This window comes from Podarcis pityusensis, assembly GCF_964106645.2.
Source record: "Podarcis pityusensis genome assembly, chromosome: 7".
Taxonomy (NCBI): Eukaryota; Metazoa; Chordata; class Lepidosauria; order Squamata; family Lacertidae; genus Podarcis; species Podarcis pityusensis.
Window position 1 is genome coordinate 90,638,564 of NC_138031.1, and position 27,145 is coordinate 90,665,708.

At 47.1% G+C, this 27,145-nt stretch overlaps 1 protein-coding gene across 2 annotated transcripts; it reads right to left on the bottom strand.

Annotated features, from left to right (window-relative positions):
* Positions 1-62: 62 nt before the first annotated feature.
* Positions 63-27,145, bottom strand: CNMD (chondromodulin). 2 transcript variants are annotated; one of them, XM_081012987.1, is made up of 7 exons: positions 26,980-27,145; positions 23,838-23,978; positions 13,921-14,061; positions 12,515-12,628; positions 6,105-6,258; positions 5,404-5,612; positions 63-2,080 (listed from the first exon to the last, which is right to left on the bottom strand). In XM_081012987.1, the coding sequence occupies exons 1-7, from the start codon at positions 27,052-27,054 to the stop codon at positions 1,928-1,930; spliced, it is 987 nt and encodes a 328-aa protein (XP_080869113.1). In that variant the 5' UTR covers positions 27,055-27,145; the 3' UTR covers positions 63-1,927. The 2 variants fall into 2 exon arrangements, with proteins under 2 accessions (XP_080869113.1, XP_080869112.1); XM_081012986.1 differs by lacking the exon at positions 63-2,080 and adding an exon at positions 2,625-3,032 and having other exon boundaries at positions 26,980-27,141.

Genomic DNA, 27,145 nt, shown 5'->3' on the forward strand with positions numbered 1-27,145 from the left:
GCAGGATATAAATAAAATTTATTATTATTATTATTATTATTATTATTATTATTATTATTATTATTGAGACCCATAAGTTTCTCTGAAAAATATGGAAGAAAGCCGTCCAAGATGAATGATTCCACCCCTCCTGTCCCTGATAAAACCAACAGAGCACTTACAAGCCAGAACCCTTCCACATCTGGTTATGTTCCTCCTGGAAAGCCAGTTGCCATTGAGAAAAGGACTGCAGTCATTGAGAAGAAGGTTGAAGTACTGGAAATGGAACCTGCAGGTTGCTCTGATACAACGTCTGCTGTTGAGCCCTTGAATGCCATAGGCTTCACCACAAAATCAACTTCCTCTCTCCCCTCATCAACTCTTTGTGCCACAAAACCTTGTTAAACTTGTTTTTCATTGCTTGTTTGAATTGTTTGTGGTGGTAATGGTTTTTGTGATTTTATTCTTTTATTATTTCAAGGTAATGCAGAGGACTTTTTCCAATTGGGAATGCTTAAAAAAAATTTAATACATTGCAGAGCAGCATTATAATAAGGTTTTTCAGGGTTTTTTGTTTAATCATTTGGGATGAACCTGTTCTGGGTTGGGAATGCATTGGAATTTCCCCTGTAAGAAATAATGAAAATGTTCAGATTGCTATATGTATGCTCACCTTATGAACCATTTTTCAGAAACAGGTTAGTTTTGTATAGTTTGTTTTGTATCGTGGGACCTGTGTGTATTGTATTTATTGCTGGTGTCAAATTGCTTTTAAAGTTATCAAATTAATGTTTTAATGTATGTTGTTAGTCGCCGTGGGCTCATTAAGGATAGGTGGGTGGCTATAAATATCTTAAATAAATACTTCCAGACTTAGCAGTCAACCTTATGGGCATGTACCAGTTTTATAGCAGCAGACGGGACTTAATTTGTTTATTTAAGCATACTGAATATAGCACAATTCTTTCATACTTCCATATAGGGCTGCCCTTGATTGACTGTTGACTGACTTGTAGAGGTGGGTCACTGAGAGCCAAGTCACCTAAAATGTTTGCACTGCCTTCCAGTTACTTCTGGACGAAAATGCAACATAATTGGCCATAAAGCTCTTGACAGCTTTGTCCTTGTGCAACTCAGCATCTACTTTCTCTTTTCTATAATGATGAACAAAAATTATTTTCCTGGCTGTACTTCCTGCACACTCAAACATGAAATCAGGCAATCTTGGCAATCTTAGCAGTTGCCCCACAATTGTGAAAAATTGTGGAAAACCCTTTCCAAAGAATTGGGGTTATATTGTATATATATCCAGTAGCAACACTTTGCCAAAGTTTGAGCCTCTTCTAGAAAATATACAATAATTTAATTGAATGACTTCTTTCCCCCCACATTTGTGCCATATAACACTTCTTTCCAACACATCGATGAAATATTTTTGGGTGGGATGAGTATGGAGGGGAAGGCTTCTGAAATGGAATCAAAGCCAATAGTTTTATACAGTTTTAATCTTTTGAATCTTAGCTCAGTCAGCAGAGCATGAGACACTGGTTTTTGGTTTGAGCACCCCGTTAGGCAAATGATTTCTGCATTGCAGAGAGTTGGACTAGGTGACCCTTGGTCTCTTCCAACTCTACAGTTCCATAGCAATTGGATCACAATTCTTTCTTATTGTATTTTGTAGGGCCTCTCTCTCCCTTGCCCCATTTCTCATTGTTGCCTAATATCAGGAATGGAGCAGCTCACTGACAGCAGACGCTGGAAGTTTTCAAACGTCTCTGTGTAGTATCTCCACACAGTAGCAGTATATGTTCTGCATCTGGAGGCTATTAACTATTACGTAAATTCCTATTTTCCACTAAATAAACTTTCAAAGCCGTCACTTGCTGGAAACAACACAGCCTCTGCCTGGGCTACTTTGATTCACAGGTCTCCTGAAGGGACTTTGATTTTATTCTGTGAACCGCCCTGAGACCTCCAGGTATAGGGCGGTATATAAATTCAATAAATTAAAATAATAATAAAATTGATGGGCTTTGTTGAGCCCTTCCATGCAACAGCCCTGTATTTGGATTCTGCCACTGCCCTCACCCCCCTCCAGCTGCTCAGTGAGAAAAGGGTGATATAATTGGTTTCTAACAGCTTCTTAATGATCCCCTGGTTCTATATGAATAACAACAAATAACAGCTTCCCTTATTATTTATTTGTCAAGTGTTACATACAGTGGTACCTCAGGTTAAGAACTTAATTCATTCTGGAGGTCCGTTCTTAACCTGAAACTGTTCTGAACCTGAAGCACCACTTTAGCTAATGGGGCCTCCTGCTGCTGCCGCGCCACTGGAGCACAATTTCTGTTCTCATCCTGAAGCAACGTTCTTAACCCGAGGTACTATTTCTGGGTTAGCAGAGTCTGTAACCTGAAGCGTCTGTAACCCGAGGTACCACTGTAGTTGAAAGCTACTCCCCAAAGCATTAGGTCTAGTAATCTAATTGGACAAATGTTCACATCTATTTAATAACAGACGGCTTGGGTAGGAGAGGATGAATTTTTAAAGGGGAAGGAGTTGATCTGGCTCAGAATGTATAAGATTCCTTTTTAAATTTTCACTTTCAGCAGGTCTTGGAGGTGATTATTTTCAAGAAGGCGTTTAGGTTTTCAATACTTTATTTGTAAAACTAATAAAATATTAACGTGAGGTTTTAACTTTACTTACATCTACATCAGCCAATGTCATTTTCTGGGATAATTTAACATACATACAAACAGATTCACTTGCAGAGATATTCTTGCTTCTGTTTGGTTGCCCAGGACAGCCTCCTGCACTTCCCTCTTCCTTCACACCACACCCAAGATGCGAGCAACCCACCAGCTGCAGGGCATGACCAGCCGGCAAGCGGAACGGCAGCCTTGGTAGTTATAAGGCCACGGGTAGTATCCCAGGAGAGGTTCACAGATCCGCTGGCAATGTGTGTAGCTCCGTCTGCACTCAATGCAGCAGACTCCTTCATGGTCTAGCCGTGGGTCAAATGTCATCCCTTCACCCCCTTCCAGCTGCTGAAATTTGAAATATAACAAGCACAGTTTTTTAGTGGTACATTTCATTAAGTATCATAAAAATAGCAAGAATTCACCATGGCCATTAATTCACAGATTCAGTTGCTCTTAAATTGGATTTCAAAGAGGTTGTAGCTGACCTCTAGATTCTAGACTGATCTTTAGAAGTTTAATACTTGTTTTCAGGCACTCAGCCTTATTTGGTTGTACACTTTTAAGTGGGGAATGCAAATGGGAAATAAGTCCTATTACAGCAGCAGGTGCTGGGAAAGTCAGTGTGACTTCTTAATAGTGAAATGTGAGTGGTGCTTGGAAGAACGGGCCTTGGGCAAGCAGCATGGGCATAGAACAGTGATGGCCAAACTTGGCCCTCCAGCTGTTTTGGGACTACAACTCCCATCACCCCTAGCTAACAGGACCAGTGGTCAGGGATGATGGGAATTGCAGTCCCAAAACAACTTGGAGGGCCAAGTTTGGCCATCACTGGCGTAGAAGATCTCTTTGATGGTGGCTAAAATATTATGCAACCCACCCCCCAATAATCGAGCTTCCTTTAAATTAGCAACTCCATACAAGTTTAGTGTAGCAGGTCAGTGCAGTTTCCCATTGACTGAGTTTCTTCAATTTAACACAGCAAATGCTTTCAGCTACTGACTACTGCTTACAGAGAGGTAATTATAGTGGAACTGAGAGAAAATGGATGAGCAGGAGAAGCACAGAGGGAAAACCAGGACAACATTTACCCTTCTGAAGTTGATCTCAGCTCTCCAGAGTCCTTGGATTAGGAGGGTAGCAGTGATATGGAGAAAAGTCTGGTTAAGCCATCAGAAGAAAAAGGAGTGGTTGGTGAGGATGATAAAGAATTATAATCACCAGAACTCATGGGTTCAAGGTGTGGAAGATGGTCTTGCAGAGGATGGTGGGATCTGTTTCTTCCTGGCATGGATTAATAGCTGCTGTCCAGACCTGCTCTCTGTTTCTGACAGGAAGGGGGCCTCCAGGACCTTGAGAAGGCACCTGCCAGGCAATGCCTTTCCTAAGGACATTGTTATTCACTTTGCTCATTTACCAGTGCAAGGCATGAATCGTGTGCAAAATGTAGAGTGCCCTGGGAACAGCGAGCGCATGCCTCTGATAGGAAATTTGATCTCTCGGATATTGATGGCCTTCTGCCTCCCGCAGCCCCAGCAGCTGCATTGAATGTGACCAGGGGTTATGCCAGGCATGGCCAAACTTGGCCCTCCAGCTGTTTTGGGACTACAGTTCCCATCATCCCTGACCACTGGTCCTGTTAGCTAGGGATGATGGGAGTTGTAGTCCCAAAACAGCTGGAGGGCCAGTTTGGCCATGCCTGGGTTATGCTGTTGGCTGGTATTTGTTTTCTTTTCCTGGCAGGTGTTCATCTTTGTTCTTTGCTGACTTGATTAAACTTATTTTTTAAAAGAAATAGTGAAAGAACTATGAAGAAAATGCATATCATGTTACCACAAGTAGGCTGGCTTTTCACTTGCCATCTGTAATTTTTGTCAGTATCTTCCGTTATCTGACAGAAAATGCAATTTATTACTAATTAATATAATGCACTAATTTTTATCTTGTATCCTCCCTTAAACTCAAACCACTGAGATTAACTTTTGAGGACAGTACAGGATGATTGCAATAACTGGCACAGTTGGCTGCTGCATGTGAAAGACTGAAGGAAAGGCATGTCCAATACTGAAATCCCTGGAAGCGTTTCACCTCAGTTCTCTGCTCCAAGACTCCGAGAATGACCTAGTTCTACCGTGGTCCCCTCATCCATCCTGGTCATCTATCAGATGTTGGTTTTTCATATTCCTGCCTCTTGGTTAGTGTTTCAGATTCCAGAGATGCCTTTGTGTGGGGACAGGTGTAGGAGTGAGGGCCCTCTTTCACATGCTATGCCCAGCCATTGAGGGGGAAACATGGAGCGCCTTGGGCAGAACTACTGAGTTTGGCCCTGATCCTTGCTCTTGTGCCGTCTAACGTGGGAGAAAATAACAGGCGACCCAGGCTTCCCTTTTCTCTTGCTGCTTACAAGCACCCAGGTGCAGTCCATGTCCTTCCAGGAACAAACTATGGTGTGTTTCATTTTTTTGCCTATTGTAAACAGATGCTCCCTCCTTATTATGCAGAAGGCTCAGCAATGTAGTTTTCATCTGAAACTGCACAGAGTAGAAACCTCAGCTCACCTAAGTCAGTGACTGGCTGACTGCTCTCTCCTGGCTCACCTGTTTGGTCAGTACCAGAAGATGGAAGAATGAGGCAGTTTCAGGGGCGTTCTGTAGAAGCGCCTGGGGAGATGCACATTGACCAAGACTGTGGATGTATTCCATTGCTAACAAATACTCACATGGTAAGGATTGTCTGGGTTAAAGGCTGGCTGGGTGTCTTGCTCAGAAGTCCAGGTAGCGTTAGACTGCTGTCTACGCTGCTGAGCCCGCTGGGTGGTTCGTGGCCTCGTATTCACCTCTTCAGCAGCAGCATTGAACTGATCCAGATCCAAGTTTGTCTGAGCTTGGCGTGCTTTCCGCATAGCTCCTCTCTTTCTTCTCTGCCCGACTGCAGACAGACATTGGGGTACATGACTCATTTAAATAGGTTCAGCTAAGTGCTGGTTGAAAGAACCCACTAAGCTAAAAGAGTTGAAATTCAGTTACTTCTATTGTCCTGCAATGTATGAGTTCTTTACACAGGGTGCATCACACATAACAGCTGCATCTCTAAACAACAGATCAAGCGCCTCTGCACCACTGGGGAGGCTTGAGGGGCTCCAAATCCCGATGACAGCAGAAAAATAGTTTGTCATTTTTCTACACTAAAAAGCCCCAAATGTTGTAACCTTTCCTCATAGGGCCTATGTCACGAGACCTGTGCCTCTCAGAATAGGTGACACTGGGCTGGATAGCCGAGGGCTGTGATTCAGTATAAGCCAGTAGACTGCCTTGTAATGAGTCTGGCTCTAGGATCTCCCTAGGCCTCCCCCAGAATGAAATTAATTTGGATGGGCAAAGATGGCTTAAGTCTAGGATTTAAAGGTTAAATAAATGTTACCTTTTGGATAGGATGGCCGAAGCCAGAATATCTGTAGATCTCCACAGAGCTCTAAAATTTTGGGACTCAGAAAATTATTGTTCTTTATCGGTTGACCTGCAGCAACCCAGATTAGCGAATTTTCAGCAAATTTAGCTGGCATAATTTCACCTTCCTGTAAAAGGAGAGTAAGAAAATAAACAAATCTGCTGTTAATTTGACTGACAAAGGGTATGGTATGTGTTGCATGTGAAATTGGGTGCTAATAGTCAAGGATTTAGCAAAAAAAGAACATTTTGGGTTACTTTCATTCTTTCCAATTTCGGTTCCATTTGAGATTAGCTGTTACCAGGAGCCGGTCTTATTAGGTTTAAGGGAAAGAGTGAAATTGGCTTCGCTTTTTAAAAAAGACACTTTAAAACATTTTTAAAGGGTGTTTTATTGGCAGGATTATTAACTGTTTAGGGATCCATGGTGCCCTCAAGTGCTTAAAAGCTATGACAACATTGTGTGTTCTGACTGCAGTAATGATGAAGTCATGCAAGATTTTGGGTGCCATCATGATGCTATCACCTCCATAGTATCCTGCAGGTTGAAAAATCAATTTGCACACATCTCCGACCAAGAATCTTGCACACACTACATGGTTGTTAGTTATGTGCTTCTCTCACTCCTTGGAACAACTTGAATTACGAATTTTGTTTTTATGTCTAGAATTATGTACACTGTTTCTAGAAGACAAAAACCTCAGGACTCAGTGTTCACAAGGAGCTCAGTTCAGAACTGTGATGGAAATTAGGCTTTGCTTTGTAAATCAGTGGCAGCCCCTGCACTGCAAGCCAGCATGGATCTAGGCATATGGCAGACAGAAGCGTTAGGCTGAGATGATTCCCCCAGCCCCATGCCCAGTGCCAGGAAATCATTTCATCTGGCTATTAATCATTTCATGTGGATGAATGGGAGCTGGCCGGCAAGCGTAACCCACCTTGTGGATTAGGTACTTTTTTGCATTTCCTAAGAGGTCCAAGCTTGCCTCTCTTTCAGCAAGGGCAAGATCACCTTATCAGAATAAGATTTCAGGTGCTGAGAGATCCTGCTGGCTTGACTTCAATTCTGTGGCATGACGCTTAGATGGGATGGCTCAGCAGGGCTGCCTCAAGTCATTTTGTTGGCACCTGCCTCTAAGGACCAGACAGAAGCCAATTGGACTAGGAGGTGGATCTTACCCCAATACTGCTGAAAGGAAAATACCATATTTTTCACTCCATAAGACACACCTGACCATAAGACGCACCTGACCATAAGACGCACCTAGTTTTTAGAGGAGGAAAACAAACAAACAAAAAAAATTCTGAACGAAACAGTGGATGTGTGATTTTTGTGGTTCATGCCAATGCAAAAATCCTGAGAATTCATGTGGATCTGTGCTTTGTAACCACATTTTTGCACCATTGTGGCCCCATGAAACAGTGGATGCGTGATTTTTTTGGTGCAGACTGTAGCCATGGACATGCTATGTGATCTGATGGTGAATTTGGGGTGACCCAATGCAAAAATCCTGAGGATCCATGTGGATCCATGCTTTGTAACCACATTTTTGCACCATTGCAGCCCCATGAAACAGTGGATGCATGGTTTTTTTTGGTGCAGGCTGTAGCCATGGACATGCTATGTGATCTGATGGTGAATTTGGGGTGACCCAATGTAAAAATCCTGAGGATCCATGGGCTTTTACCTCCCCTCTCCCAGGCAGCCTCCTTTATCTCCCTCCCGATCCCTTACCGATCAGCTGCTTCCTTTCAAAACTCCCTTCCCTCTTGTTTGCCTTAGTGTCTTTTCCTTAGCTGGAGCAGGTTTTTTTTGCTCCTCCTCTTCTTCTAATTTTTCTCCTCATTGCTTTAGTCTTCCTGTCTCCTCTCCTTGCAAGTTTGCTGTCTTTCCCTCCCCCCTCCCAGGCAGCCTCCTTTATCTCTAGCGTCCCTTATCTCGCTCCTGATTGGCAAACAATCAGCTGCTGTGATGGCCTGGGAATCTGATTCAGAGGCTGAACCTGAAGAATCCTAGCCTGCACAGGAGTCCCCGCCTCCAGGGCCGGCTGAGCCAGGGCAGGGGCTTGACTCTGAAGGGCCCGCACCTGTGCTGGATCCTCAGGAGCAGACACCAGATGAATCCACTCTGGCTCCGGAGGTGATGGAGGACCCATTGCCTGCAGGTGCTCCTCTCCCAGCCCTGTCAGGGGAAGGTGAGGTTGCCTCTGGGTCCAGTAACCCTCCAGCCTCTCCTGGGCTGCAGAGGCTCAGGGCAGAGAGGCGGAGGGAACTAAGTTCTCTCAGGAGGAGTGCTCTCCTTAAGGCCAGGAGAGGCGAATCACCTGTGGGCTGGGACCACCCTAGGCCCCAGAGGAGATAAAGGCCAGTCAGCCCAGTCCCAGGTTGCGGGAGCAACATCGCTGGAAACCTGTTCCTGCCAGCACTCTGACCTGCTCTTCCGGAGTTCCTGACCACGCCCGGCTCCTTGCCTTGGCCCCCTTCGACCTTGACAGACAGCCTCCCTACCCTTGACCCAGGACCGGACTCAGACCACGCCACATGGTAACCCCCCCCAACAAACAGCTGCTTTGTTTCAACACCCACTTCCCTCTTTAAAAAAAAAAAAAAGCATGATCTGCTTTTTGCCCCTGGGCAATTCAGCTCCAAGGGACCACGCATTCACTCCATAAGACGCACAGACATTTCCCCTTACTTTTTGGGAAGAAAAAGTGTGTCTTATGGAGCAAAAAATACGGTACATTGAAGGCAGCAGGCTAGCACAGCAGATGCAAAGCTGGCGGCATGGCAGTCGTAGCTCTGTCCCCAGCCCTCAGCACCTGCTGCCTAAGGCAGTTGCCTCCTTCAGCTGTCCCTGTGACTCAAGCTGTCCCAAGAAACTCTCTATTTTCAAAGAAGAACTCAGGATAAAATTAAAGACAACCAGGTGCAGGGAAAGAGGCACTTTTGCTAGCCACTCTGGTGGGTGTTCTGGGTCCCACAGTTAAGGGAAAACCTTAATGGGAGCAAACACAACCTGGTGCTGGATTATAGTAGGCCACAATTTTATTGATTACAGTGCAACAGGCTTGGCGTCGCCACTAGACGATCACCCACATGAACAACTGCCACGCTCTGCTGCCTTTGGACAACGGGTGTTGACCATTTGTTGAGGCTGACCATGGCATGAACTACCTCCTCTGGTCACTGGTAGGGGGCACTGTGGTCCGTCAGCCTCTGTGCTGAGCCTCTGCACAGAAATCACCGGCCTCCAAGATCCTTGAAGGGGCGGGGTGAGAACTCCTGGGGCCACCAGCCGAAACACAGGGGCCAAAGGGGCAGCATGCCCTCCAACATTTCTCAGATGAAAGTTGGAGGGTATGCTGGTGTTTGAAAGCACAAATGCACATGATGGGTAATTCAGTCGCCCTAACGCCTTGACTCTGTTACTTTAGTGTTGCATTATGACAATTTTTGCACTTACAGCAAAAGAAAAGCACAATATTATGTCCTAAATGTTTTAGTGCACATTTCATTGTAGTAGATATTGAATATAAAATGGCCAATTAAACTAGCATTTCCAAAAACCAGAAAGTGGTTTATCTCCAGTCTGAGGTAATTTGGTTTTCTGAAGTCCACGCCAACCCCACATCTATTCAGTTATTTTTATTTCTAAAAAGCTTTCACAGATTATTATTATTATTTTAAAACGGCAAAAGAAGGGGATAAAAACATTTTTTAAAAAATATCACTAGCTAGAGAGCCTAGGAGCCCGTTACAAAATCAATAATGGCACTGTGCAAACAACTTGGCTAAATAAAATTGATCTAGTGTGTGGTACTTAAAGTGATCTCAGAGGGCAATCTGAATTTTATCCTCTGCTTCCATTTTAGTGTTTCTGCAGTGCAGCTACAGAATAGCAGCTCTCTTATGTAAAAAATATTTGGATTCCTTAAAGTTTCTAGTTCAATCAGTGCCATTTTCCAACACTTCTTCGAATATGAAAATGAAAAGACCTACAGGGTGCACTTCCAAATGAAGGCTTTCTTTAACTTGCACTGCAAGCTTTGGGTCAATATAATTGCTTTCACTGAACAAGACTTTTAATCAGAGCTATCATATTAGCTTAACAGTGGAACTGGAAGCTGTATCCAGTCCAAACCAAATCTTTCACAGTATCATAAAATGGATCTCTGGGGTAATTAAACCTAACCTCATATTCTGAGGAATGATTCACTAAAATTTAAACCATCCCTAAGTCGTGCATCCTAAAGAAACTTCTGACTACCCAGTTCCCTCAGTGTCAGTAAACAATTCCCCCTGCAACACTTCTCTCACATGCCTTCCATGCCAAAAGCTCTCTCATTTGCTCAGTCCCTCCCCCTGCAGTTTTCCTAAAATGTGATGCCTCAGACTGGCCCTCCAAGGACATTGTTAATGAAGGAGGCCATCTTCAGCCAGCTGGTTCTTGGCTCAACTAGGCTCATCTGAGGTCAAGTCCCCAACCCTGGCTCAGCCCAAGAAACACTTGCTTGGCTGGGGGCCCAGCCGATTGAACAGAGGCCAAAAAGAGATGTTCTGGGGGTGCGATGCAGGTGGGACCAGGGCTTGGGCTGGGGCTCAGGTGGATCCTAAGCCTGTTCAGCTTGGTCATGTAACCTGGCACAGAATTATTTTAAAGACTCTTATCCTGCTGACAGGCTTGGGCAAAGCAGCAACAGAACTGGCAAGACCAGGGAGGAGGAAGAGGATCCTGGCAAGGGGTTCAGCTCAGAGTGGGTCACACGGGAGCAAGCTGGGGATGGGGAAGGAGAGGTTGGGATAGACAATACTCATGGGGTGACAGAGGATAATGAGGGTACAGAGGCCAGTGCACAGGAAGCCGAGCAGTGGGACCCAGAGCCAGAGAGGCCCCCATCCCCACAAACATGGCAGGTCCTAAGATGTACGGAACAGCGGGCGGGACACTCCAGGAAGCAGAGGCAGGCCAAGGCCTGCAGCCTAGTTCACTAGCTGGCCAGGTAGGGAAGGAGGTCTGCAATTTCTCAGCTGGGGTAAGCAGAGAGCAGGTGAGGGTCACTTGCCTCATCAAGTCCAGATGCTGCAATCAGCAGACACAGTGTCAGAAGGCAGCAGAGGGAGCTGCTGTGTCCACTCAACTGACCATGTTGAGGGATCTCGTCTGGGATTCACCTTGGACCTTCCTGGGTTTCTACTTCGAGATTGACTGCTGAACTTGGCTTACTTGGACTGACTCCATACTGTTTCCTGATCTTTGGACTTGGCTTGTGTGGATTGGCTTCTGGAGCTGAAACTTCATCTTGGCACACTGTCTGCCAGGTAGGCCAGGGGATTAGGACACAGCAGTCCCATTCTGCAGAGCGGGCTTTGGATCTGGTGTAAATCTATATGGGCTTCCCTTATACTGACTTGCTTCACAACAGCTTCTTTTGCATAGGATCAGAGCCAGCCTGCCCACTGCCATGTGTTTCTTCTTTCAGTGTTCAAGCCATGCCATACAGACACAGTCCTGCTGCTGGCAGGGATCAGCCTGCTTCCAAGGCAAACAAACCAAGGCACAGAGGAGGAAGGGGTTCAGGCTGCCTTGTGTGCCTGCCCAGTCCTGCCTTCTCTCAGGCAGAAGCCGAGAAGAACCAAGAGAACAGCTCAAGCCCCTCCTGTGCACCGTTACATAAGTGGGGGGGGCAGAGCTGGCTCACCCATTAGTGAGGGTGAAGCAGCTGCTTCAGGCAGTAGAAGCTCAAGAGATAGCTCCCCACCTGCCCCACCACTTCTGTCACCTCTGGACACCATCTTGCCAAGTTTCAGCCAGAGGTGGGCATTCTGCAAGGCCTTGGTGCTTGTCTTCTCCACTCCAGCGGTGGGGAAACAAGCAGCAACACCTCATCCCAGAAGACCTCCCTCTCTCTGAAACTTGGCAAGAGGGAGGCATTCTGGCGGCAGCAGAAGTGATGGTGGCTGGAGGGGGGGCAGGAGGCAGCAGATTTCCGTTTTGCCTCAGGTGATGAAATGGGATGGGCCACCTCTAAGCACCAGTCCCAAGGATCCCTTGGCTGCTGCAGACTTTCACTGAGCACCTCTCCTGGAAGATGCTGCTGCTGAAGAAAGCCAGACGTGGCCCAAGTGGGGAGCAGCAGCAGCAGCAGCAGAGCTTAGCCAAAAAGTGAGGAGGTGGCAAGGCTGGGCTGCACCTTAAAGAGCAGCTGAAACCTCCCCAGCTGCTTTATGGGCTCCTTGGTGTTGCTGCTGCTTTCAGGAGGTTCTCTAGGGCCCCGCTCCACCTTCACACTTCCCATCACAAAGCCTCTCTCCTTCCCTTGCACTTGACAATCCTTCAAACATAGCTTTGCTGTCAGTGTAAGCATATTTTTGGTGACTACCTACCAGATCCAAAGAGATTCTCTCTTTGGTCATTGCACTGACTTCAGGGATGTGAGATTTAGCTTGGGCTTTAATGTAGCATTTTTCTCCTCCAGCAAAACGAATTCCACTTATGCCCTAGAAAAACAGACCTTGGTTATTAACATAAATGTTGAGGGTCCACCCAACTGCTGCAAGATACAGAAGTGCTTTTAACATAAAATGCTTTGCTTTCTACTAAAAAAGACCCAATGTTATTCACTACCAAGTAAAAAATACAGTAATAAAATAATATTTTAAAAGATTTAACAATGCAATTATATCACTGGTACTCTCAAATGACCAGGAAAATGAAGAATTCCCAGGAACCAAAATATTGATAAGGGAGGTCTCCCTAGAGCTAGCATTCCACAAACAGTCGGCTATTTAAGAGAAGGGATTTCCTCTCAACATATGTCGAAGGGCCTCAGGGTCTGGGAAAGTTCATATGGGGAACTTTAGTTACAGGCTTACTGAGTTGTATACAGTTAAAACCAGCAGCTTGAATTGGGCAAATTGACAGTTACTGCAGTCAGACCAGAACCAGTGTTACATGTTCACACATTCTTGTCCCAGTTAACATTCAAGCAGCCACATTTTCCACTAGCTGTAGTTTCCAAGCTGGTAGAAGGCCCTCAGTGCCACTAAGGCCACTTGTGTCTCCAGTGACAGGACTGGATTCAGGAGTAGCTCCAAGCTGTGAACCTGCTTCTTCCAAGGGAGTGTAACCCCATCCAGAACTAATCTTGCTCATCTGGGCACAGGAACCACCCCCTCGAAATGTCTTAAGTCTAGGCTGGATTGAGCATCCGTTTGTTGGTTCTCATCCAGTCCATTAGCAAGGTCAGGCACTGTTCCAGCCCAGCAGTGCCCTGTTCTCCCTGCTCACAGTCTTCACAGAAGGATTCCATGGTCAGTGGTATCATAGGCCATTGAGAGGCCACGGAGAATAATCAGAGATGCTTTTACATTCCCCTCCCCCTTCAGCATTTTTGATGAACTGCTCAGAGGTTCTATTCACAATCAAGTGGTATATAATTTTTGATAAATGATTTTTTAAAATTCTGTACATGGCAGCCAAGGTGGTCTCAGTAAAAAAACTAGGCTTGGACCCCAACTGAAATTCTTCCCCCGCCCGCTGCTGCCTTGGTGCTTTCACTCCAAATGCATACTGAGGGGAGCGTGACTGGCTTGCCAGCCCTGGGAGCCAAGCTGAGAGGGTGCTGCAACAATGACTTAGAATGGAAGGCAAGAGGTGGAGAGGTGTGTGTGTCAAATTTTGGCATCATACAGGGCACTGCTGAAATTTGAAAGCCCAAAGTTCACCACTGCTTCCTCCATTCCTTCTTGGGATACGCCCCCCCCCAAAACCTTCATCCAACCATACTTACAATCTGAAAATCATGAACTTCAATAGCCTCTTCCTCACCACTTCCAGTTTTAAAGGTTTCCAGGTTGTTCCCAGCATCTATTTCCACTGACACCTCTTGTGCCTTCCCGTTAATACTCATCATGTAATGGACATTGTAGACCTGGGATTGAAAAAGGGGGAAAAGATGATGACTTTGGTAGAAACCTATCTAACTAGATCTGATATCAAAGACTACAGGTTAGACGTTCTATAAGATCTCAGCATCCATGCTGATGCCGGCATACCTAGGATGGCTCTCAAAACGTTATCGTCCCAAAACTCATGGTGGGTCAAATCCTCACTTGCTATTCTTATCTGCACTGAGAGATGGCGATTTGAATGTGAAGGGGTTTTCTTTGGCTTCATTGTCATGGTCAGATCCTGGTGAGGTTTAGATAGCCAGTTACCATTTCATCTGCGAGAAAGATCACTCTGCCTGCTTTCCGGCCATTAGAATGGTTCACCCCTAGATGCTGATGAAATCCAAGGGCCAAGAAGTTTCCAGGAGGCAAGGCAGGCCCTCTTGTTGAAGTCTTAATCATGCAATAATAATAATAATAATAATAATAATAATAATAATAATTTTTATTTATATCCCGCCCTCCCCAGCCAAAGCCGGGCTCAGGGCGGCTAACAACAATAAAACAGTACAAAAGTACAGCACAAACAACACTCTAAAATCATTCATTATAAAATTAATTAATTCAAGCCACTGGCAACCATTGGGCCAGAGCTCCGCGAAGATTGCCGAGGGAGTCAGGCTGTGCCCTGGCCAAAGGCCTGGTGGAACAGCTCTGTCTTGCAGGCCCTGCGGAAAGATGTCAAGTCCCGCAGGGCCCTAGTCTCTTGTGACAGAGTGTTCCACCAGATCAGAGCCACGGCCAAAAAAGCCCTGGCTCTAGTTGAGGCCAGCCTAACTTCTCTGTGGCCTGGGACCTTCAAGATGTTTTTATTTGAAGACTGTAAGTTTCTCTGTGGGGCATACCAGGAGAGGCAGTCCCGTAGGTACGAGGGTCCTAGGCCGTATAGGGCTTTAAAGGTTAAAACCAGCACCTTAAACCTGATCCTGTACTCCACCGGGAGCCAGTGCAGCTGGTATAGCACTGGGTGAATGTGATCTCACAGCGAAGACCCCGTAAGGAGTCTCGCTGCAGCATTCTGCACCCGCTGGAGTTTCTGGGTCAGTCTCAAGGGCAGCCCCACGTAGAGCGAGTTACAATAATCCAGTCTGGAGGTGACCGTCGCATGGATCACAGTGGCTAGGTCAGGGCGAGAGAGGTAAGGAGCCAAGTGCTTAGCTTGGCGGAGATGGAAAAATGCCGCCTTTGTTGTAGCTGCAATCTGCGCCTCCATGGAAAGGGAGGTGTCAAAGATTACACCCAAACTCTTAACGGACGGTGCTGGCACTAATTGCGCCCCCACAAGAGATGGGAGTTGCCCCCCCCCAATCCCATATCGTCCCGTCCCAGCCACAGGACCTGTCTTCGAAGGATTTAGCTTCAACCGGCTCTCACTAACCATCCAGCCACAGCTTCCAAACATCTGGTCAGTGTGTCTGGGGCCGAGTCAGGATGGCCATCCATCAACAGATAGAGTTGGGTGTCACCAGCATACTGATGGCAACCCAGCCCAAAACTCCGGACAAGCTTGGCGAGGGGGCGCATAAAGATGTTGAAAAGCATCGGGGAGAGTATCGCACCCTGAGGTACTCCACACACCAAGGAGTGGCGCGATGACAATTCCCCCCCAAGCGCCACCCTCTGTCCCCGACCAGAGAGAAACGAGCACAGCCATTGAAAGACTGTGCCCTGGATCCCCACATCGGCAAGGCGGTGGTCCAGAAGTTCGTGATCGACCATGTCGAAAGCTGCTGACAGATCTAGAAGAATCAGCAGCCCCGACCCACCTCGATCCAGCTGTCTACGAAGATCATCTGTTAGGGCAACCAGAGCCGTCGCAGTCCCATGACCAGCGCGGAAGCCGGACTGGAATGGATCCAGAGCTGATGTTTCATCCAGAAACCCACCAAGCTGTTCAGCAACCGCTCTCTCAATCACCTTACCCAGGAATGGAAGATTCGAAACCGGGCGGTAATTGGATAGATCTAAAGGATCTAATGATGTTTTCTTTAAGAGCGGGCGCACCACTGCTTCCTTTAGTTCCCCTGGGAATGTCCCCGTGCCAAGGGACAAATTGATGATATCCCCCAGGAGGGCCCGCACCTCCTCTGGACACACTCTAACCAGCCAAGACGGGCACGGGTTGAGAGGACAGGTGGTGGGCTTTCCAGCTCGGAGGAGTCTGTCCACATCGGCTGGGGATATCCGGTTGAAGTGGTCCAATACTGGACCCGAGGACAGTCGAGGGGCCTCCAGTTCCTTTATTGTATCCAAATTGGCAGGGAGGTCATGGCGGAGCAACAAGACGTTCTCCGCAAAAAAGCTCGCAAATGCCTCACAGCTGTGTGTCAAATTGTAATTTAAATTTGGCTGTCCCTCAAGGGACGGTAAAGACCTGATTATACTAAATAATTGTGCCAGGCGAGAGCTAGCGGATGCAATGGAGGCCGAGAAGTAAGACTTCTTAGCAGCCTTCACCGCCATCTCGTAGGTTTTCATAAAAGCCCTATAAGATGTTCTTGAGGCTCCGTCACGGGCACCCCGCCAAACTCGCTCTAGCCGTCTGAGGTCCCGCTTCATTTTCCGGAGCTCCTTGGTAAACCAGAGAGCCCGGTTTCTGCGGGGTCGCAGAGGGCGCTTAGGTGCGATCTCATCGATGGCTGCCAGGAGCTGGATATTCCAGCCCTCAACAAGCTCAGTCAATGAGTCGCCAGGGGGAGCAAGGTCCCGCAAGGCTTGGCGGAATCTATCAGGGTCCATCAGCCTCTGCGGGCGAGCCCAAATCGGCTCGCTACCTAAGAAGGGTGGGGGTGGAAAGTCAATCCTGGCTTTCAGAGCGTAGTGATCAGACTATGGCACCTTCATCGAAGGAGACATGATCACATCTATACCTACGCCAAAGATCAAATCCAGCGTGTGGCCTGCTTGATGTGTGGGGCCCGAAACAAACTGAGAGAGCCCTAGTGTCGCCATGGAAGACACCAGGTCCAGAGCCTGTGAGGAGGGAGTGGCATCAGCATGGATGTTGAAGTCCCCCAATACCAATAGGTTAGGGAACTCCAAGGCCCAGCCGGCCACCGCCTCCAATAGGCCTGACAGGGTGGCTGGTACACCAGCCAGAGAGCCAAGCCCCACACTAGGCCAACACATTCAATGCCAGGGATCGATGGCGATGGTAGAGCCCTGAAAGGACAATCTTCCCGGATTAATAATGCCACCCCTCCCCCCCAGCCCACAGTCCGTGACTGGTGGAGGACGGAGAAACCCGGGGGCGCCATCTCTCGTAAGGTAACTGTTGCCCCTTCGCGCACCCAGGTCTCCGTCACACAAGCCAGGTCGACCCCCTGCGAGATAAAGAAATCTCGCAGGGTGGCGGTTTTGTTGCCTATAGACCTGGCATTTCACAGCACCAGTGATGGAGGTGAGTAATCCTTGCTCACCCTACCCTCGTCCTTCGGGATGAAGCGCAGATTGGAAGGGGTACGAGCATATCCATATCTCGATCCCCTTCGCCTATAACATCTGCCCCCACCGCCATACCTCCCTCGCCCCTCCACGGTAGCAATCCCAAGCCTCATAGTAGCCTCCATTGTGGTATATGCCTCCACTATGGTATATGCAGATTACTACCAACTTCTATGACCTTAAAATGTTTTCCAGAGTTAACAGAAAGGCAATGTTCAGTTACAGTAAAGCTAAAAAAGTTAAATTCAAGGCTGACAGAAACCTTCTATGGTCCTTGATACCCAGTTGCATGTGAGTAATGTCTTGGTGCACCCTCTGGGATCTTTTATGCCTTGGGCACTTGCCCAAGGTTTAGGGCAAAGGCTTAGGGTTGCGGGAAACCATTATGGAATGGATGGAGTCTCTTCCTCGCACGAGGATTGCCTTCTCCAACCTGGTATCCTGCAGGTGTTTTGGACTAAAACTCCCAATATTGGGAGTGAAGGCAGCTGTAGTCCTAAATATCTACAAGGCATGATGTTGGGGAAGGCTGTCCATGTGCAAGTAAAAGGCTCCATCCACCCCATAATGGTTTTCTGCAATGTGGCACAAAATTATATTTTGTGACTGATGCCCAGGAAACAGTCTCAAAACTGCAATTCTCAACATTCCAAATGTGCAAACTGTCCAAGAAGATTGGTACTCCCTGATACTGGGCTGCATCTTCTTAAAAAAAAACCCATCTTTGGACCCGGCCAAAATGGCCAACTATCGCCCAGTTTCAAATCTTCCATTCTTGGGCAAGGTGATTGAGTGGGTGGTTGCTGAACAACTATAGGCTCGCCTGGAGGATGCGGACCATTTGGATCCCTTCCAATTCAGGCCTCACCATGGGACTGAAACTGCCTTGGTCACGCTGGTCGGTGATCTCTGGTGGGCTAGGGACAAAGGTGAATGCTGTTTCCTAGTTCTGCTGGATCTCTCAGCGGACTTTGATACTACTGACCATGACATCCTTCTGGACCGTCTAGAGGGGCTGGGAGCTGGGGGAACTGTTATACAGTGGTTCCCCTCCTTCCTCCTGGGCTGTGTCAAGAAAGTGGTGGTGGAGGATGAGTGTTCAGACCCCTGGGATCTCACTTGTGGGGTGCCTCAGGGTTCTGTCCTCTCCCCCATGCTTTTTAACATCTATATGAAGCTTCTGGGAGAGATCATAAGGGGGGTTGGGCTGGGTGTTCATCAGTATGCGGATGATACCCAGCTCTACCTCTCTTTCAAATCAGAACCAGTGAAGACAGTGAAGGTCCTGTGTGAGTGTCTGGAGACGATTGGAGGATGGATGGCGGCTAACAGATTGAGGCTGAATCCTGACAAGACAGAAATACTGTTTTTGTGGGACTGGGGATGGGCAGGTGTGGAGGACTCCTTGGTCCTGAATGGGGTAACTGTGCCCCTGAAGGACCAGGTGCGTAGCCTGGGAGTCATTTTGGACTCACAGTTGTCCATGGAGGTGCAGGTCAATTCTGTTTCTAGGGCAGCTGTCTACCAGCTCTATCTGGTATGCAGGCTGAGACCCTATCTGCCAATGGACTGTCTCACCAGAGTGGTGCATGCTCTAGTTATCTCCCGCTTGGACTACTGCAATATGCTCTATGTGAGGCTACTTTTGAAGGTGACCCAGAAACTACAACTAATCCAGAATGCGGTAGCTAGACTGGTGACTGGGAGCAGTCGCAGAGACCACATAACACCTGTCCTGAAAGACCTGCATTGGCTCCCAGTACATTTCCGAGCACAATTCAAAGTGTTGGTGCTGACCTTTAAAGCCCTAAACGGCCTCGGCCCAGTATACCTGAAGGAGCGTCTCCACCCCCATCGTTCAACCCAGACACTGAGGTCCAGTGCCGAGGGCCTTCTGGCGGTCCCCTCACTGCAAAAAGTGAGGTAAGAGGGAACCAGGCAGAGGGCCTTCTCGGTAGTGGCACCTGCCCTGTGGAACGCCCACCCATCATATGTCAAGGAAATAAACAACTATCTGACTTTTAGAAGACATCTGAAGGCAGCCCTGTTTAGGGAAGTTTTTAATGTTTGATGTTTTATTGTGTTTTTAATATTCTGTTGGAAGCCGCCCAGAGTGGCTGGGGAGGCCCGGCTGAATGGGCGGTGTATAAGTAATAAACTACTTCTACTTCTACTACTACTGCTACTACTACCACTATTATTAATCTAACCTCTACAGCCAGAAGAATAACCCCCCAACCCACGTGCCAAGTTTGAGGGGAAATGTTGTTTAAAAGAACTTCTGGGACTCTGTTTCAGTTTTAGTGCTTTTAAAACATTAACTGATAAGAAAGGGTTAAAGCAGCACATCTAAATAGCAAAGTTTGCCATTATGAACATGGCACAAAGTATTTAAATGTCAGGATATATGTGTGGATGGGATTGCTGCCTGGGCTCTTTTTTTTTTTTAAGAATATTTTTTTATTAACTGACCAATCACATCAAATCAAACCAAATTACATAAATTCCAAATTACACAGCCGAATTTTAAATTTTTGTTGGGGGTATCCATATTTCAAGTTCCGAAGGGGAGCCAATCAACTTCTTGCTTCTTACTGCTGTTTTAATGTCCACAAATCTAACCTTATGATGTTCACAGTGCTATCCAGTCCTTTCTTATTGTTTTTCCACATCTCTTGTTGTTATTTTCATATATTTTTCCTTTCTCTTTGTGACCTCTGATAGTCTCCGCAAGCTGGTTAGAACAGTTTGTAATCCTGCGTGGATATTATTTTTTTTATCCAGTAGCCATATCCAGACGTTTTCCATATAACATCACTTCCATACATCAAAACAGTCTTAGCGTCATTAATCTTCACCAATCTGCCTCCTTTCTCAAAACCTCCGAGGAGATTCACTAGGAATGCAGTCTAAAAACAAGTCCGTTCTTCCTCCCGGCTATAAATCCTTTGGCAAGATGGCGACTCCGAATTTATTGCTGCGCCATTCCCAAAAGCTCTTATTGCTTCTCGATCTCCATAAAGCATACTTTTGGTTAAAGTTTATCTCCACACAGACCTTAATCATCCTGCTTGGGTCAGTTCAACCGACGATTCTAATGAGGAGGGGTTCTTGTAAATCACATAGAAGGAAAGTAAAAAAGGTTCCCCCCCATTCAGTTCCGTTGTCAACATACCCAGCCTTTGGTGTATCTTCATCGTAAAATATTCCTGTTTCTCCAACCCGTCGTCTTCTTTCGCAGAGGTCACTTAAATTAGCAGACTTCACTCCCCTTCTTCACTTGAAATATGTGCATTTGCTTCTTTTGTAATTAATTATTCCAAATTGCTGCAACTAGTGCGCGATCAGAGACAGCGTCCAGGAGAGCCGAGGTCCACACGGGGGCATTCTGCCTAGGGCCCTCACCCCCTTCTTTTGAATTAGGAGGTGATTTATGGGCACAGCAGGCAAGGGCAGTGTTCCCCATTTCCTTGGGGCAACAAGGGAGGCTGCCTACTCCCATAACAGCCTCTTAGTTACCCCGTGTGGGTCGGAGAGATGGTATTGTCGGCCATCTTCCAATGCGCCCCCTAGTGGCCCCCCGCTGCCTGGGCTCTTTTGGGAGGAAGGATGGGATATAAATTCAATGAAATAAAAAAATTGGCACCTGTGAGTGACAAGCTGCTGGGTGCTAGATTTCAAAAATGTTTCTTTTGCTATTTCATCCAGTTATCCACGTGGGATAAATCAGCCTCATACAACCAACATGTTTAGCTCTATTCTTGCATGAAGGGGTTAAGACCATAGAGTAAGCTGTCCTTCCAGGCTTAGCTAGGTCATTTCCCCTCACCTTGGGAAGAAGGACTACCAAACACTTTGCTCTCTTTCTCCCATCATGTGAAACCTACCAGTAAGGAGGTCAAAGCTGGATGCTCCAAGCTTAGGCTGTGTGTCTTAAGCAAGCCTTCTTTGTGTTTCTATACATATTTAGAAATTCACAACTTTGGAACTTAAGCTAAAGTTCCTGTATTTTCTTGATGCTGCATGGACCTCTGAAGAGCTGTAAGTAAACCATTTTAACTTACCAAATGTATGGTCTCTTTGTTTGCTAAGGGAAGTGGGGAACATGGGAGGTGGGCAACTTAGAAGGGGACGTTTTAAAGTTTTAACAGCCCATATTTCCACATATGGACCATAAAGAAGGCTGATCGCCGAAGAATTGATGCTTTTGAAATATGGTGCTGGAGGAGAGTCCCATGGACTGTAAGAAGATCAAACCTCTCCATTCTTAAGGAAATCAGCCCTGAATGCTCAATGGAAGGACAGATCCTGAAGCTGAGGCTCCAATACTTTGGCCACCTCATGAGAAGAGAAGACTGCATGGAAAAGACCCTGATGTTGGGAAAGATGGAGGGCACAAGGAGAAGGGGATGACAGAGGATGAGATGGTTGGATAGTGTTCTTGAAGCTACCAGCATGAGTTTGACCAAACTGCGGGAGGCAGTGGAAGACAGAAGTGCCTGGCGTGCTCTGGTCCATGGGGTCACAAAGAGTCGGACACGACTAAACGACTAAACAGCAACAACAACATTTCCATACTTTACTTGGCTGCATATTTTCCTAGTTTAAATCTCTGCTGGGGCTCACTTACCAAAAAGTATTTTTCCCAAACTTGGATCAAGGCATCCAAGAAATTCTATTATACCTAGTATTTTTCTTTTAACCGAAATATACAAAATTAAAGTCAACAATCCAAACATTTCTAGAGATCCTACTTACTTTCATGTGGAAAGCCAGGCCTAGAATGCAGAAAGGGGACCCTGTGAGGAATTGTGAGCAATTGTGCTTGGATTGTATCTGCTGCATGCAGATATATTATTTATTTTATTCCTAGTAGCACCTTCTATCCTGCTATGGCTGTAAAAGAGCAGCAGAGAAGAAATCTCCATGCCAGAATGAGAGAAAATAAAATATCTGAAGATCTTGGCAAACTCTCAAGAAGAAATGCTAAGGCAGTTTGTGTTTCTTATTGAAACTTTGCTGGCTGAATTGTAAATGAAACCTGATAGAATAAAGGACGTCTCTGTGTTCAAAACGGAAACATTTGGATCTGGAGTTTTAAAACTGCAGCTTCGTCCACAACACATTGCTGTAGACTAATAATTAAAGCACAAGATCTGCCTTATATGCCACAGAAACTCTTGTTGAATTCTGTTGTGAATTAGAGGCACACTAAATAAGGCTCAAGGGATGCGGGTGGTGCTGTGGTCTAAACTACTGAGCCTCTTGGGCTTGCTGATCAGAAGGTTGGTGGTTCGAATCCCCACGACGGGGTGAGCTACTGCTGCTCCATCCAAGCTTCTGCCAACCTAGAAGTACGAAAGCACATCAAAGTGCAAGTAGATAAATAGGTACCACTCTGGCGGGAAGGTAAACGGCTTTTTCATGCGCTGCATTGGTTTCGGTGTTTTGTTGCGCCACATGACCCAGAAAACTGTCTGCGAACAAATGCTGGCTCCCTCGGCCTGTAAAGCGAGATGAGCACCGCAACCCCAGAGTCGTCTGCAACTGGACTGAACTGTCAGGAGTCCTTTGCCTTTAAATAAGGCTCCCTAGAAGACACACTAAAGAAGCCACCCAGTGCAACACATTTGCCACAGCTATCAGATGGTGACAATAGACCCAAGTGTTCCATTCGGCCTACCCTCCATAGCAGCCCTGGGGGCTTTGGCCCCCACAATAAAATATTTGAGGGGGCTGAGTCCCCCAAAGTTTATGAGCATTCCATTCAAATGCACTGTGCATGCACTGTGTCATGTGACTGTGTCATGTGCATGCACTGTGTCATGTGACTGATTCTGCAGGGCTTACATGGGCCCCCACAATATTTTTTCATTCAAGTTGGCACCCCTGCTACCCCCTGATTATCAACAAGTTTATTCACTTGAAGAATGAAGGATAACAGACAATTTCCAGTGCAGGGTCTGGTTCCACAACTGCTGCTTGTTTTGCATTTTCTTCACACATCAAAAGGTACCAGCATCACATTTTGTAGCTCAGCTTTATGGATCCTGGCCCCTGAAATGGCTCCTGGAAACACACAGAGTACAGTCCAAGACCTGGCCTTGTTTAAAATACCAGGGGTCTCCTGCACACAGTCCTTATTTCCGGGAATGGTTTGGGGCACTGTGAGGAGAGCAGCTTAGGGGTCTGCTGGTAGCTTCAGAAACTGTTGGTGAATATGGTTAACTTTCATTCATGGCCCAGTCAGATGTAGCCCTGAGCCCAATGTATCTGATCCAAACAAAATCCAAACAAATCCCTCACTTCTCACCTCTTTGTCAGTCACCTTCCAATAGTAAAAGGCTCCCATGGCCCCAAAGAGTAGTAGGATGGTTCCGCCAATAAGCACCATGGCTCCAATCCTGAGCAGCCGCCTTGTACTGGAGGGTTTTGCCATCACAGCTGAGTATGCCTGCAGCAGGGTGGGAAGCAAAGTGACTTGAATCAGAGAGGCAGAGGCCATTTGGAGGACGAGCGCCTGATCTGCAGTGAAGCCACAGAGGTTCACACGGGGCACACAAAGTCTTTGCTCAGAAACTGAGTGGGGAACAATTCCATTCAACCCTCTTAAAAATTACAACAAAAGGAGCAAGCAGTCAAGGAAGGGGGTATTTTGAATTTGGGGTGTGCACATGCATGTCTACACAAGACTGAGAGAAAAGAAAGAGGGCAGAGGCTCACATCCAGGAGGATAGGGAGAGATCAAAGGCTTGTCCACACTGGAGCAAAATGTGGATTTGTGCCTGCCTGCCTGCCTGTCCATTAGTGGGGGAGGGGTTTGGGTTCAATTCTGGCCATTTCAGACTTCCTAAGGTTGAAAAACTCCTCATTTAGAGGGGGAAAGTCCAGGACAACATTGGGATGTGGAGGACATCATGTGGACACCCCTACATTAATGGGGAGACAGGCAGGTGCAAACCTACCTATTGTCCAGATTTCCACCTACCAGCCCTCCTGTAAGGGAAATGCTCCACTTCCAAACATCTTAATATAAGAAATGAGATACTTGTGCACCCCCCCCCCCAGAGTAAACCCCAAACACTTGCCAGGATGGCAACTTCTCGTGTGCACTGGCCTTTCTGCTTCCAAGTAGAGATGACAAGTCAATACAGTGGTACCTCGGGCTACAGATGCTTCAGGTTACAGACGCTTCAGGTTGCAGACTCTGCTAACCCAGCAATAGTACCTCGGGTTAAGAACTTTGCTTCAGGATGAGACAGAAATCACACGGTGGCGTAGCAGCCGTTACCACTTTACCATTAGCTGAAGTGGTACCTCAGTTAAGAACAGTTTCAGGTTAAGAACAGACCTCCAGAACAAATTACCCGAGGTACCACTGTATGCCAAGGGAAAAGAGGCACTGGCGTGTTCTGGCGTTTGCCACGATGGGCTGACATTCAAGTACCATGTATTTCATGCCTAAAATATCTGATTCAAATCCCACCTCAGCTGTGAATTTACGACATGGCCTTGGGCCAGACCCTCCATTCTTTCTAGGCAATCTGTTGTGCAGTACAATCTTGAGCATATTAATCTGGAAGTAGCAGCTTCACAAAGGGGCAACTATGTGCTGGGGGGAGAGTGTGGGGGGCGGGGAGAGAGACAAGCAGCACCTTCTGTTACAATATTTGAGGAAGTACCAAATCCTGTCCCTGGCAGCCATTTTTCCTGGTAGCCTGTTTCCTTCCTAAAGAGCTACTGGCTAAAGAGCTACCGTATATGTCTATGCTCAGGTATGCAGGGGAATGGGCTCCTTCCCTGGCACAGACCTTTCCTGGCTGTTGAGTTCTGTGGAATGTTGGCTACCTGAATGCCACAGGCACCTGGCACAGATTGTTTGTAACATGTCAGCTTGGACTTCTGTGATGCTCTCTTGTGGGACTGCCACGGAAGATGGCTCTGGCTGCAACACTGGGTGAAGAAGCAGCATGTAAAGCAGGGGGTCATTGGCAGACCATGGAGTGGAGCTTCACCCCACTGCTGTGGGAACATCTATCCTTCCAGAGTTGTACTGGCTGCCTACTCACTATGGGTCTTAGTTCAAGGTTTTGCCAATGCCCTGATGCACTTTGCACAGTGACACTTTGCACAATGAGGCCTCTGGAAGGCAATTAAAGATCCATCTTTTTCATGTGGGCATTTCATGGAGGACTTAGGTTAGATTTGGCTCCTTTTAGTCCTTTGCTGAACTGCTTGATTGCATGGGTTTTCTAAATGTGTTTTTGTGTGCTGCTCTGAGATGCTTCTGGATAAGGGATAGTATAAAAATAATAAATAGAGAAATGATTCACAATGATCAAGAAAACTAAGTTCTGAATAGATCCCTTGCTAGATCAGACCCTGTTCCAGGTTTTCCAGCACCTTGACCCAAATCAGCTTTTCCAATGTGTTCTTTTCTTTTCTGCTAGTGGCTGCTGGTTCCCCACACCCCTGTGCTTTGATCCTGACATCCAGCTGAAGGGCCATGGGGCCATGGGGGTAGGGGGAGAGATCTGAATTCCACAGGGTGGAATGTAGGTGCAACACCATCATTTGGGAGGTGTGCGTGTGGGTCCTGGGAATGCTGTGAATTAGTGAATCACCCTTCTGTCTGGATCTTGTATTTTGATGCTGGTGGGCCTCTGGGCACAGACCCAAGTTAACTAGCTTGCTATAGTATTTGGAGCAGAGGTCCTAGCTGTGTCAGAGAGGTTCCAACTAAAACCAGACTTTCTTCCGCCTGGCCAGTTGCCAAATCAGCCAACTGCAAAGCCATAAAAAGATGTGTGAGTCAGGTATTTTTTCTGATTTGCATTGGTCTTTTTTTTGGGGGGGGGGAGTGGGAACCTGCCCTCTGCATATGCTCACTTTGAGGCGCTCTGCACATGCTGGGGGTGGGAGGCAGGCCAAAAGTACCTTAGCCGAGGCACTTTGCACAAGAACTGCAGAGCACACACATCACGCGCCTCTCTCCAAGATGTCTCAAGCCACACGCGTGAGGGGGGTGCCTGGAATGGAGTGCCAAAATGGAGGGGGGGGGACGTAGAAAGAGGAAGAAGAAGTGAATAGGGTTCCTGAGTGAGCGATCCTCCTTCCCTTTTTCCCAAGAAGCAGAAGAAGGGACCCCCTGTCTGTTTTTGCCATTGTGTGAGTCTTCTGAGGAAAGATCCCCAGCTCCTTTGCGAGGGGAGGGAGAGAACAGTTGGCTTTATCTTTCTGGGAAAGAAAGTCTCGTCCCGTCCCCCGTCCCCTGCATTATTTGTGAGTCCGCAGCAAATCCCCCAGATCCCTCCGAAATCGTTAGACAGAGCTCCATCTGTAAGGTAGAAGTAGGACTTTTTTGCAAAACAAAAAAGTTTCCGCCAGCAAAGGGGGGCAGAAAAGTGGCTGGGAAAAGGGGAGCGGCAGCTCGGGGTGCTGCGGACCGTACTCACGGGGGGCATCGGGGCGGGCTCCCCGTCCTCCGGCTCGGCCAGTGCGATGGGCACCTTCTCCAGCCTCTCGGCCATCCTTTCCGTGGAACGTCGGCTGCCAGCTCCGTCTCGGGCGGCTCTGCCTGCGGCTCCTGCGGGAGCCTCGACAGCACCGACGCGCAGGGAG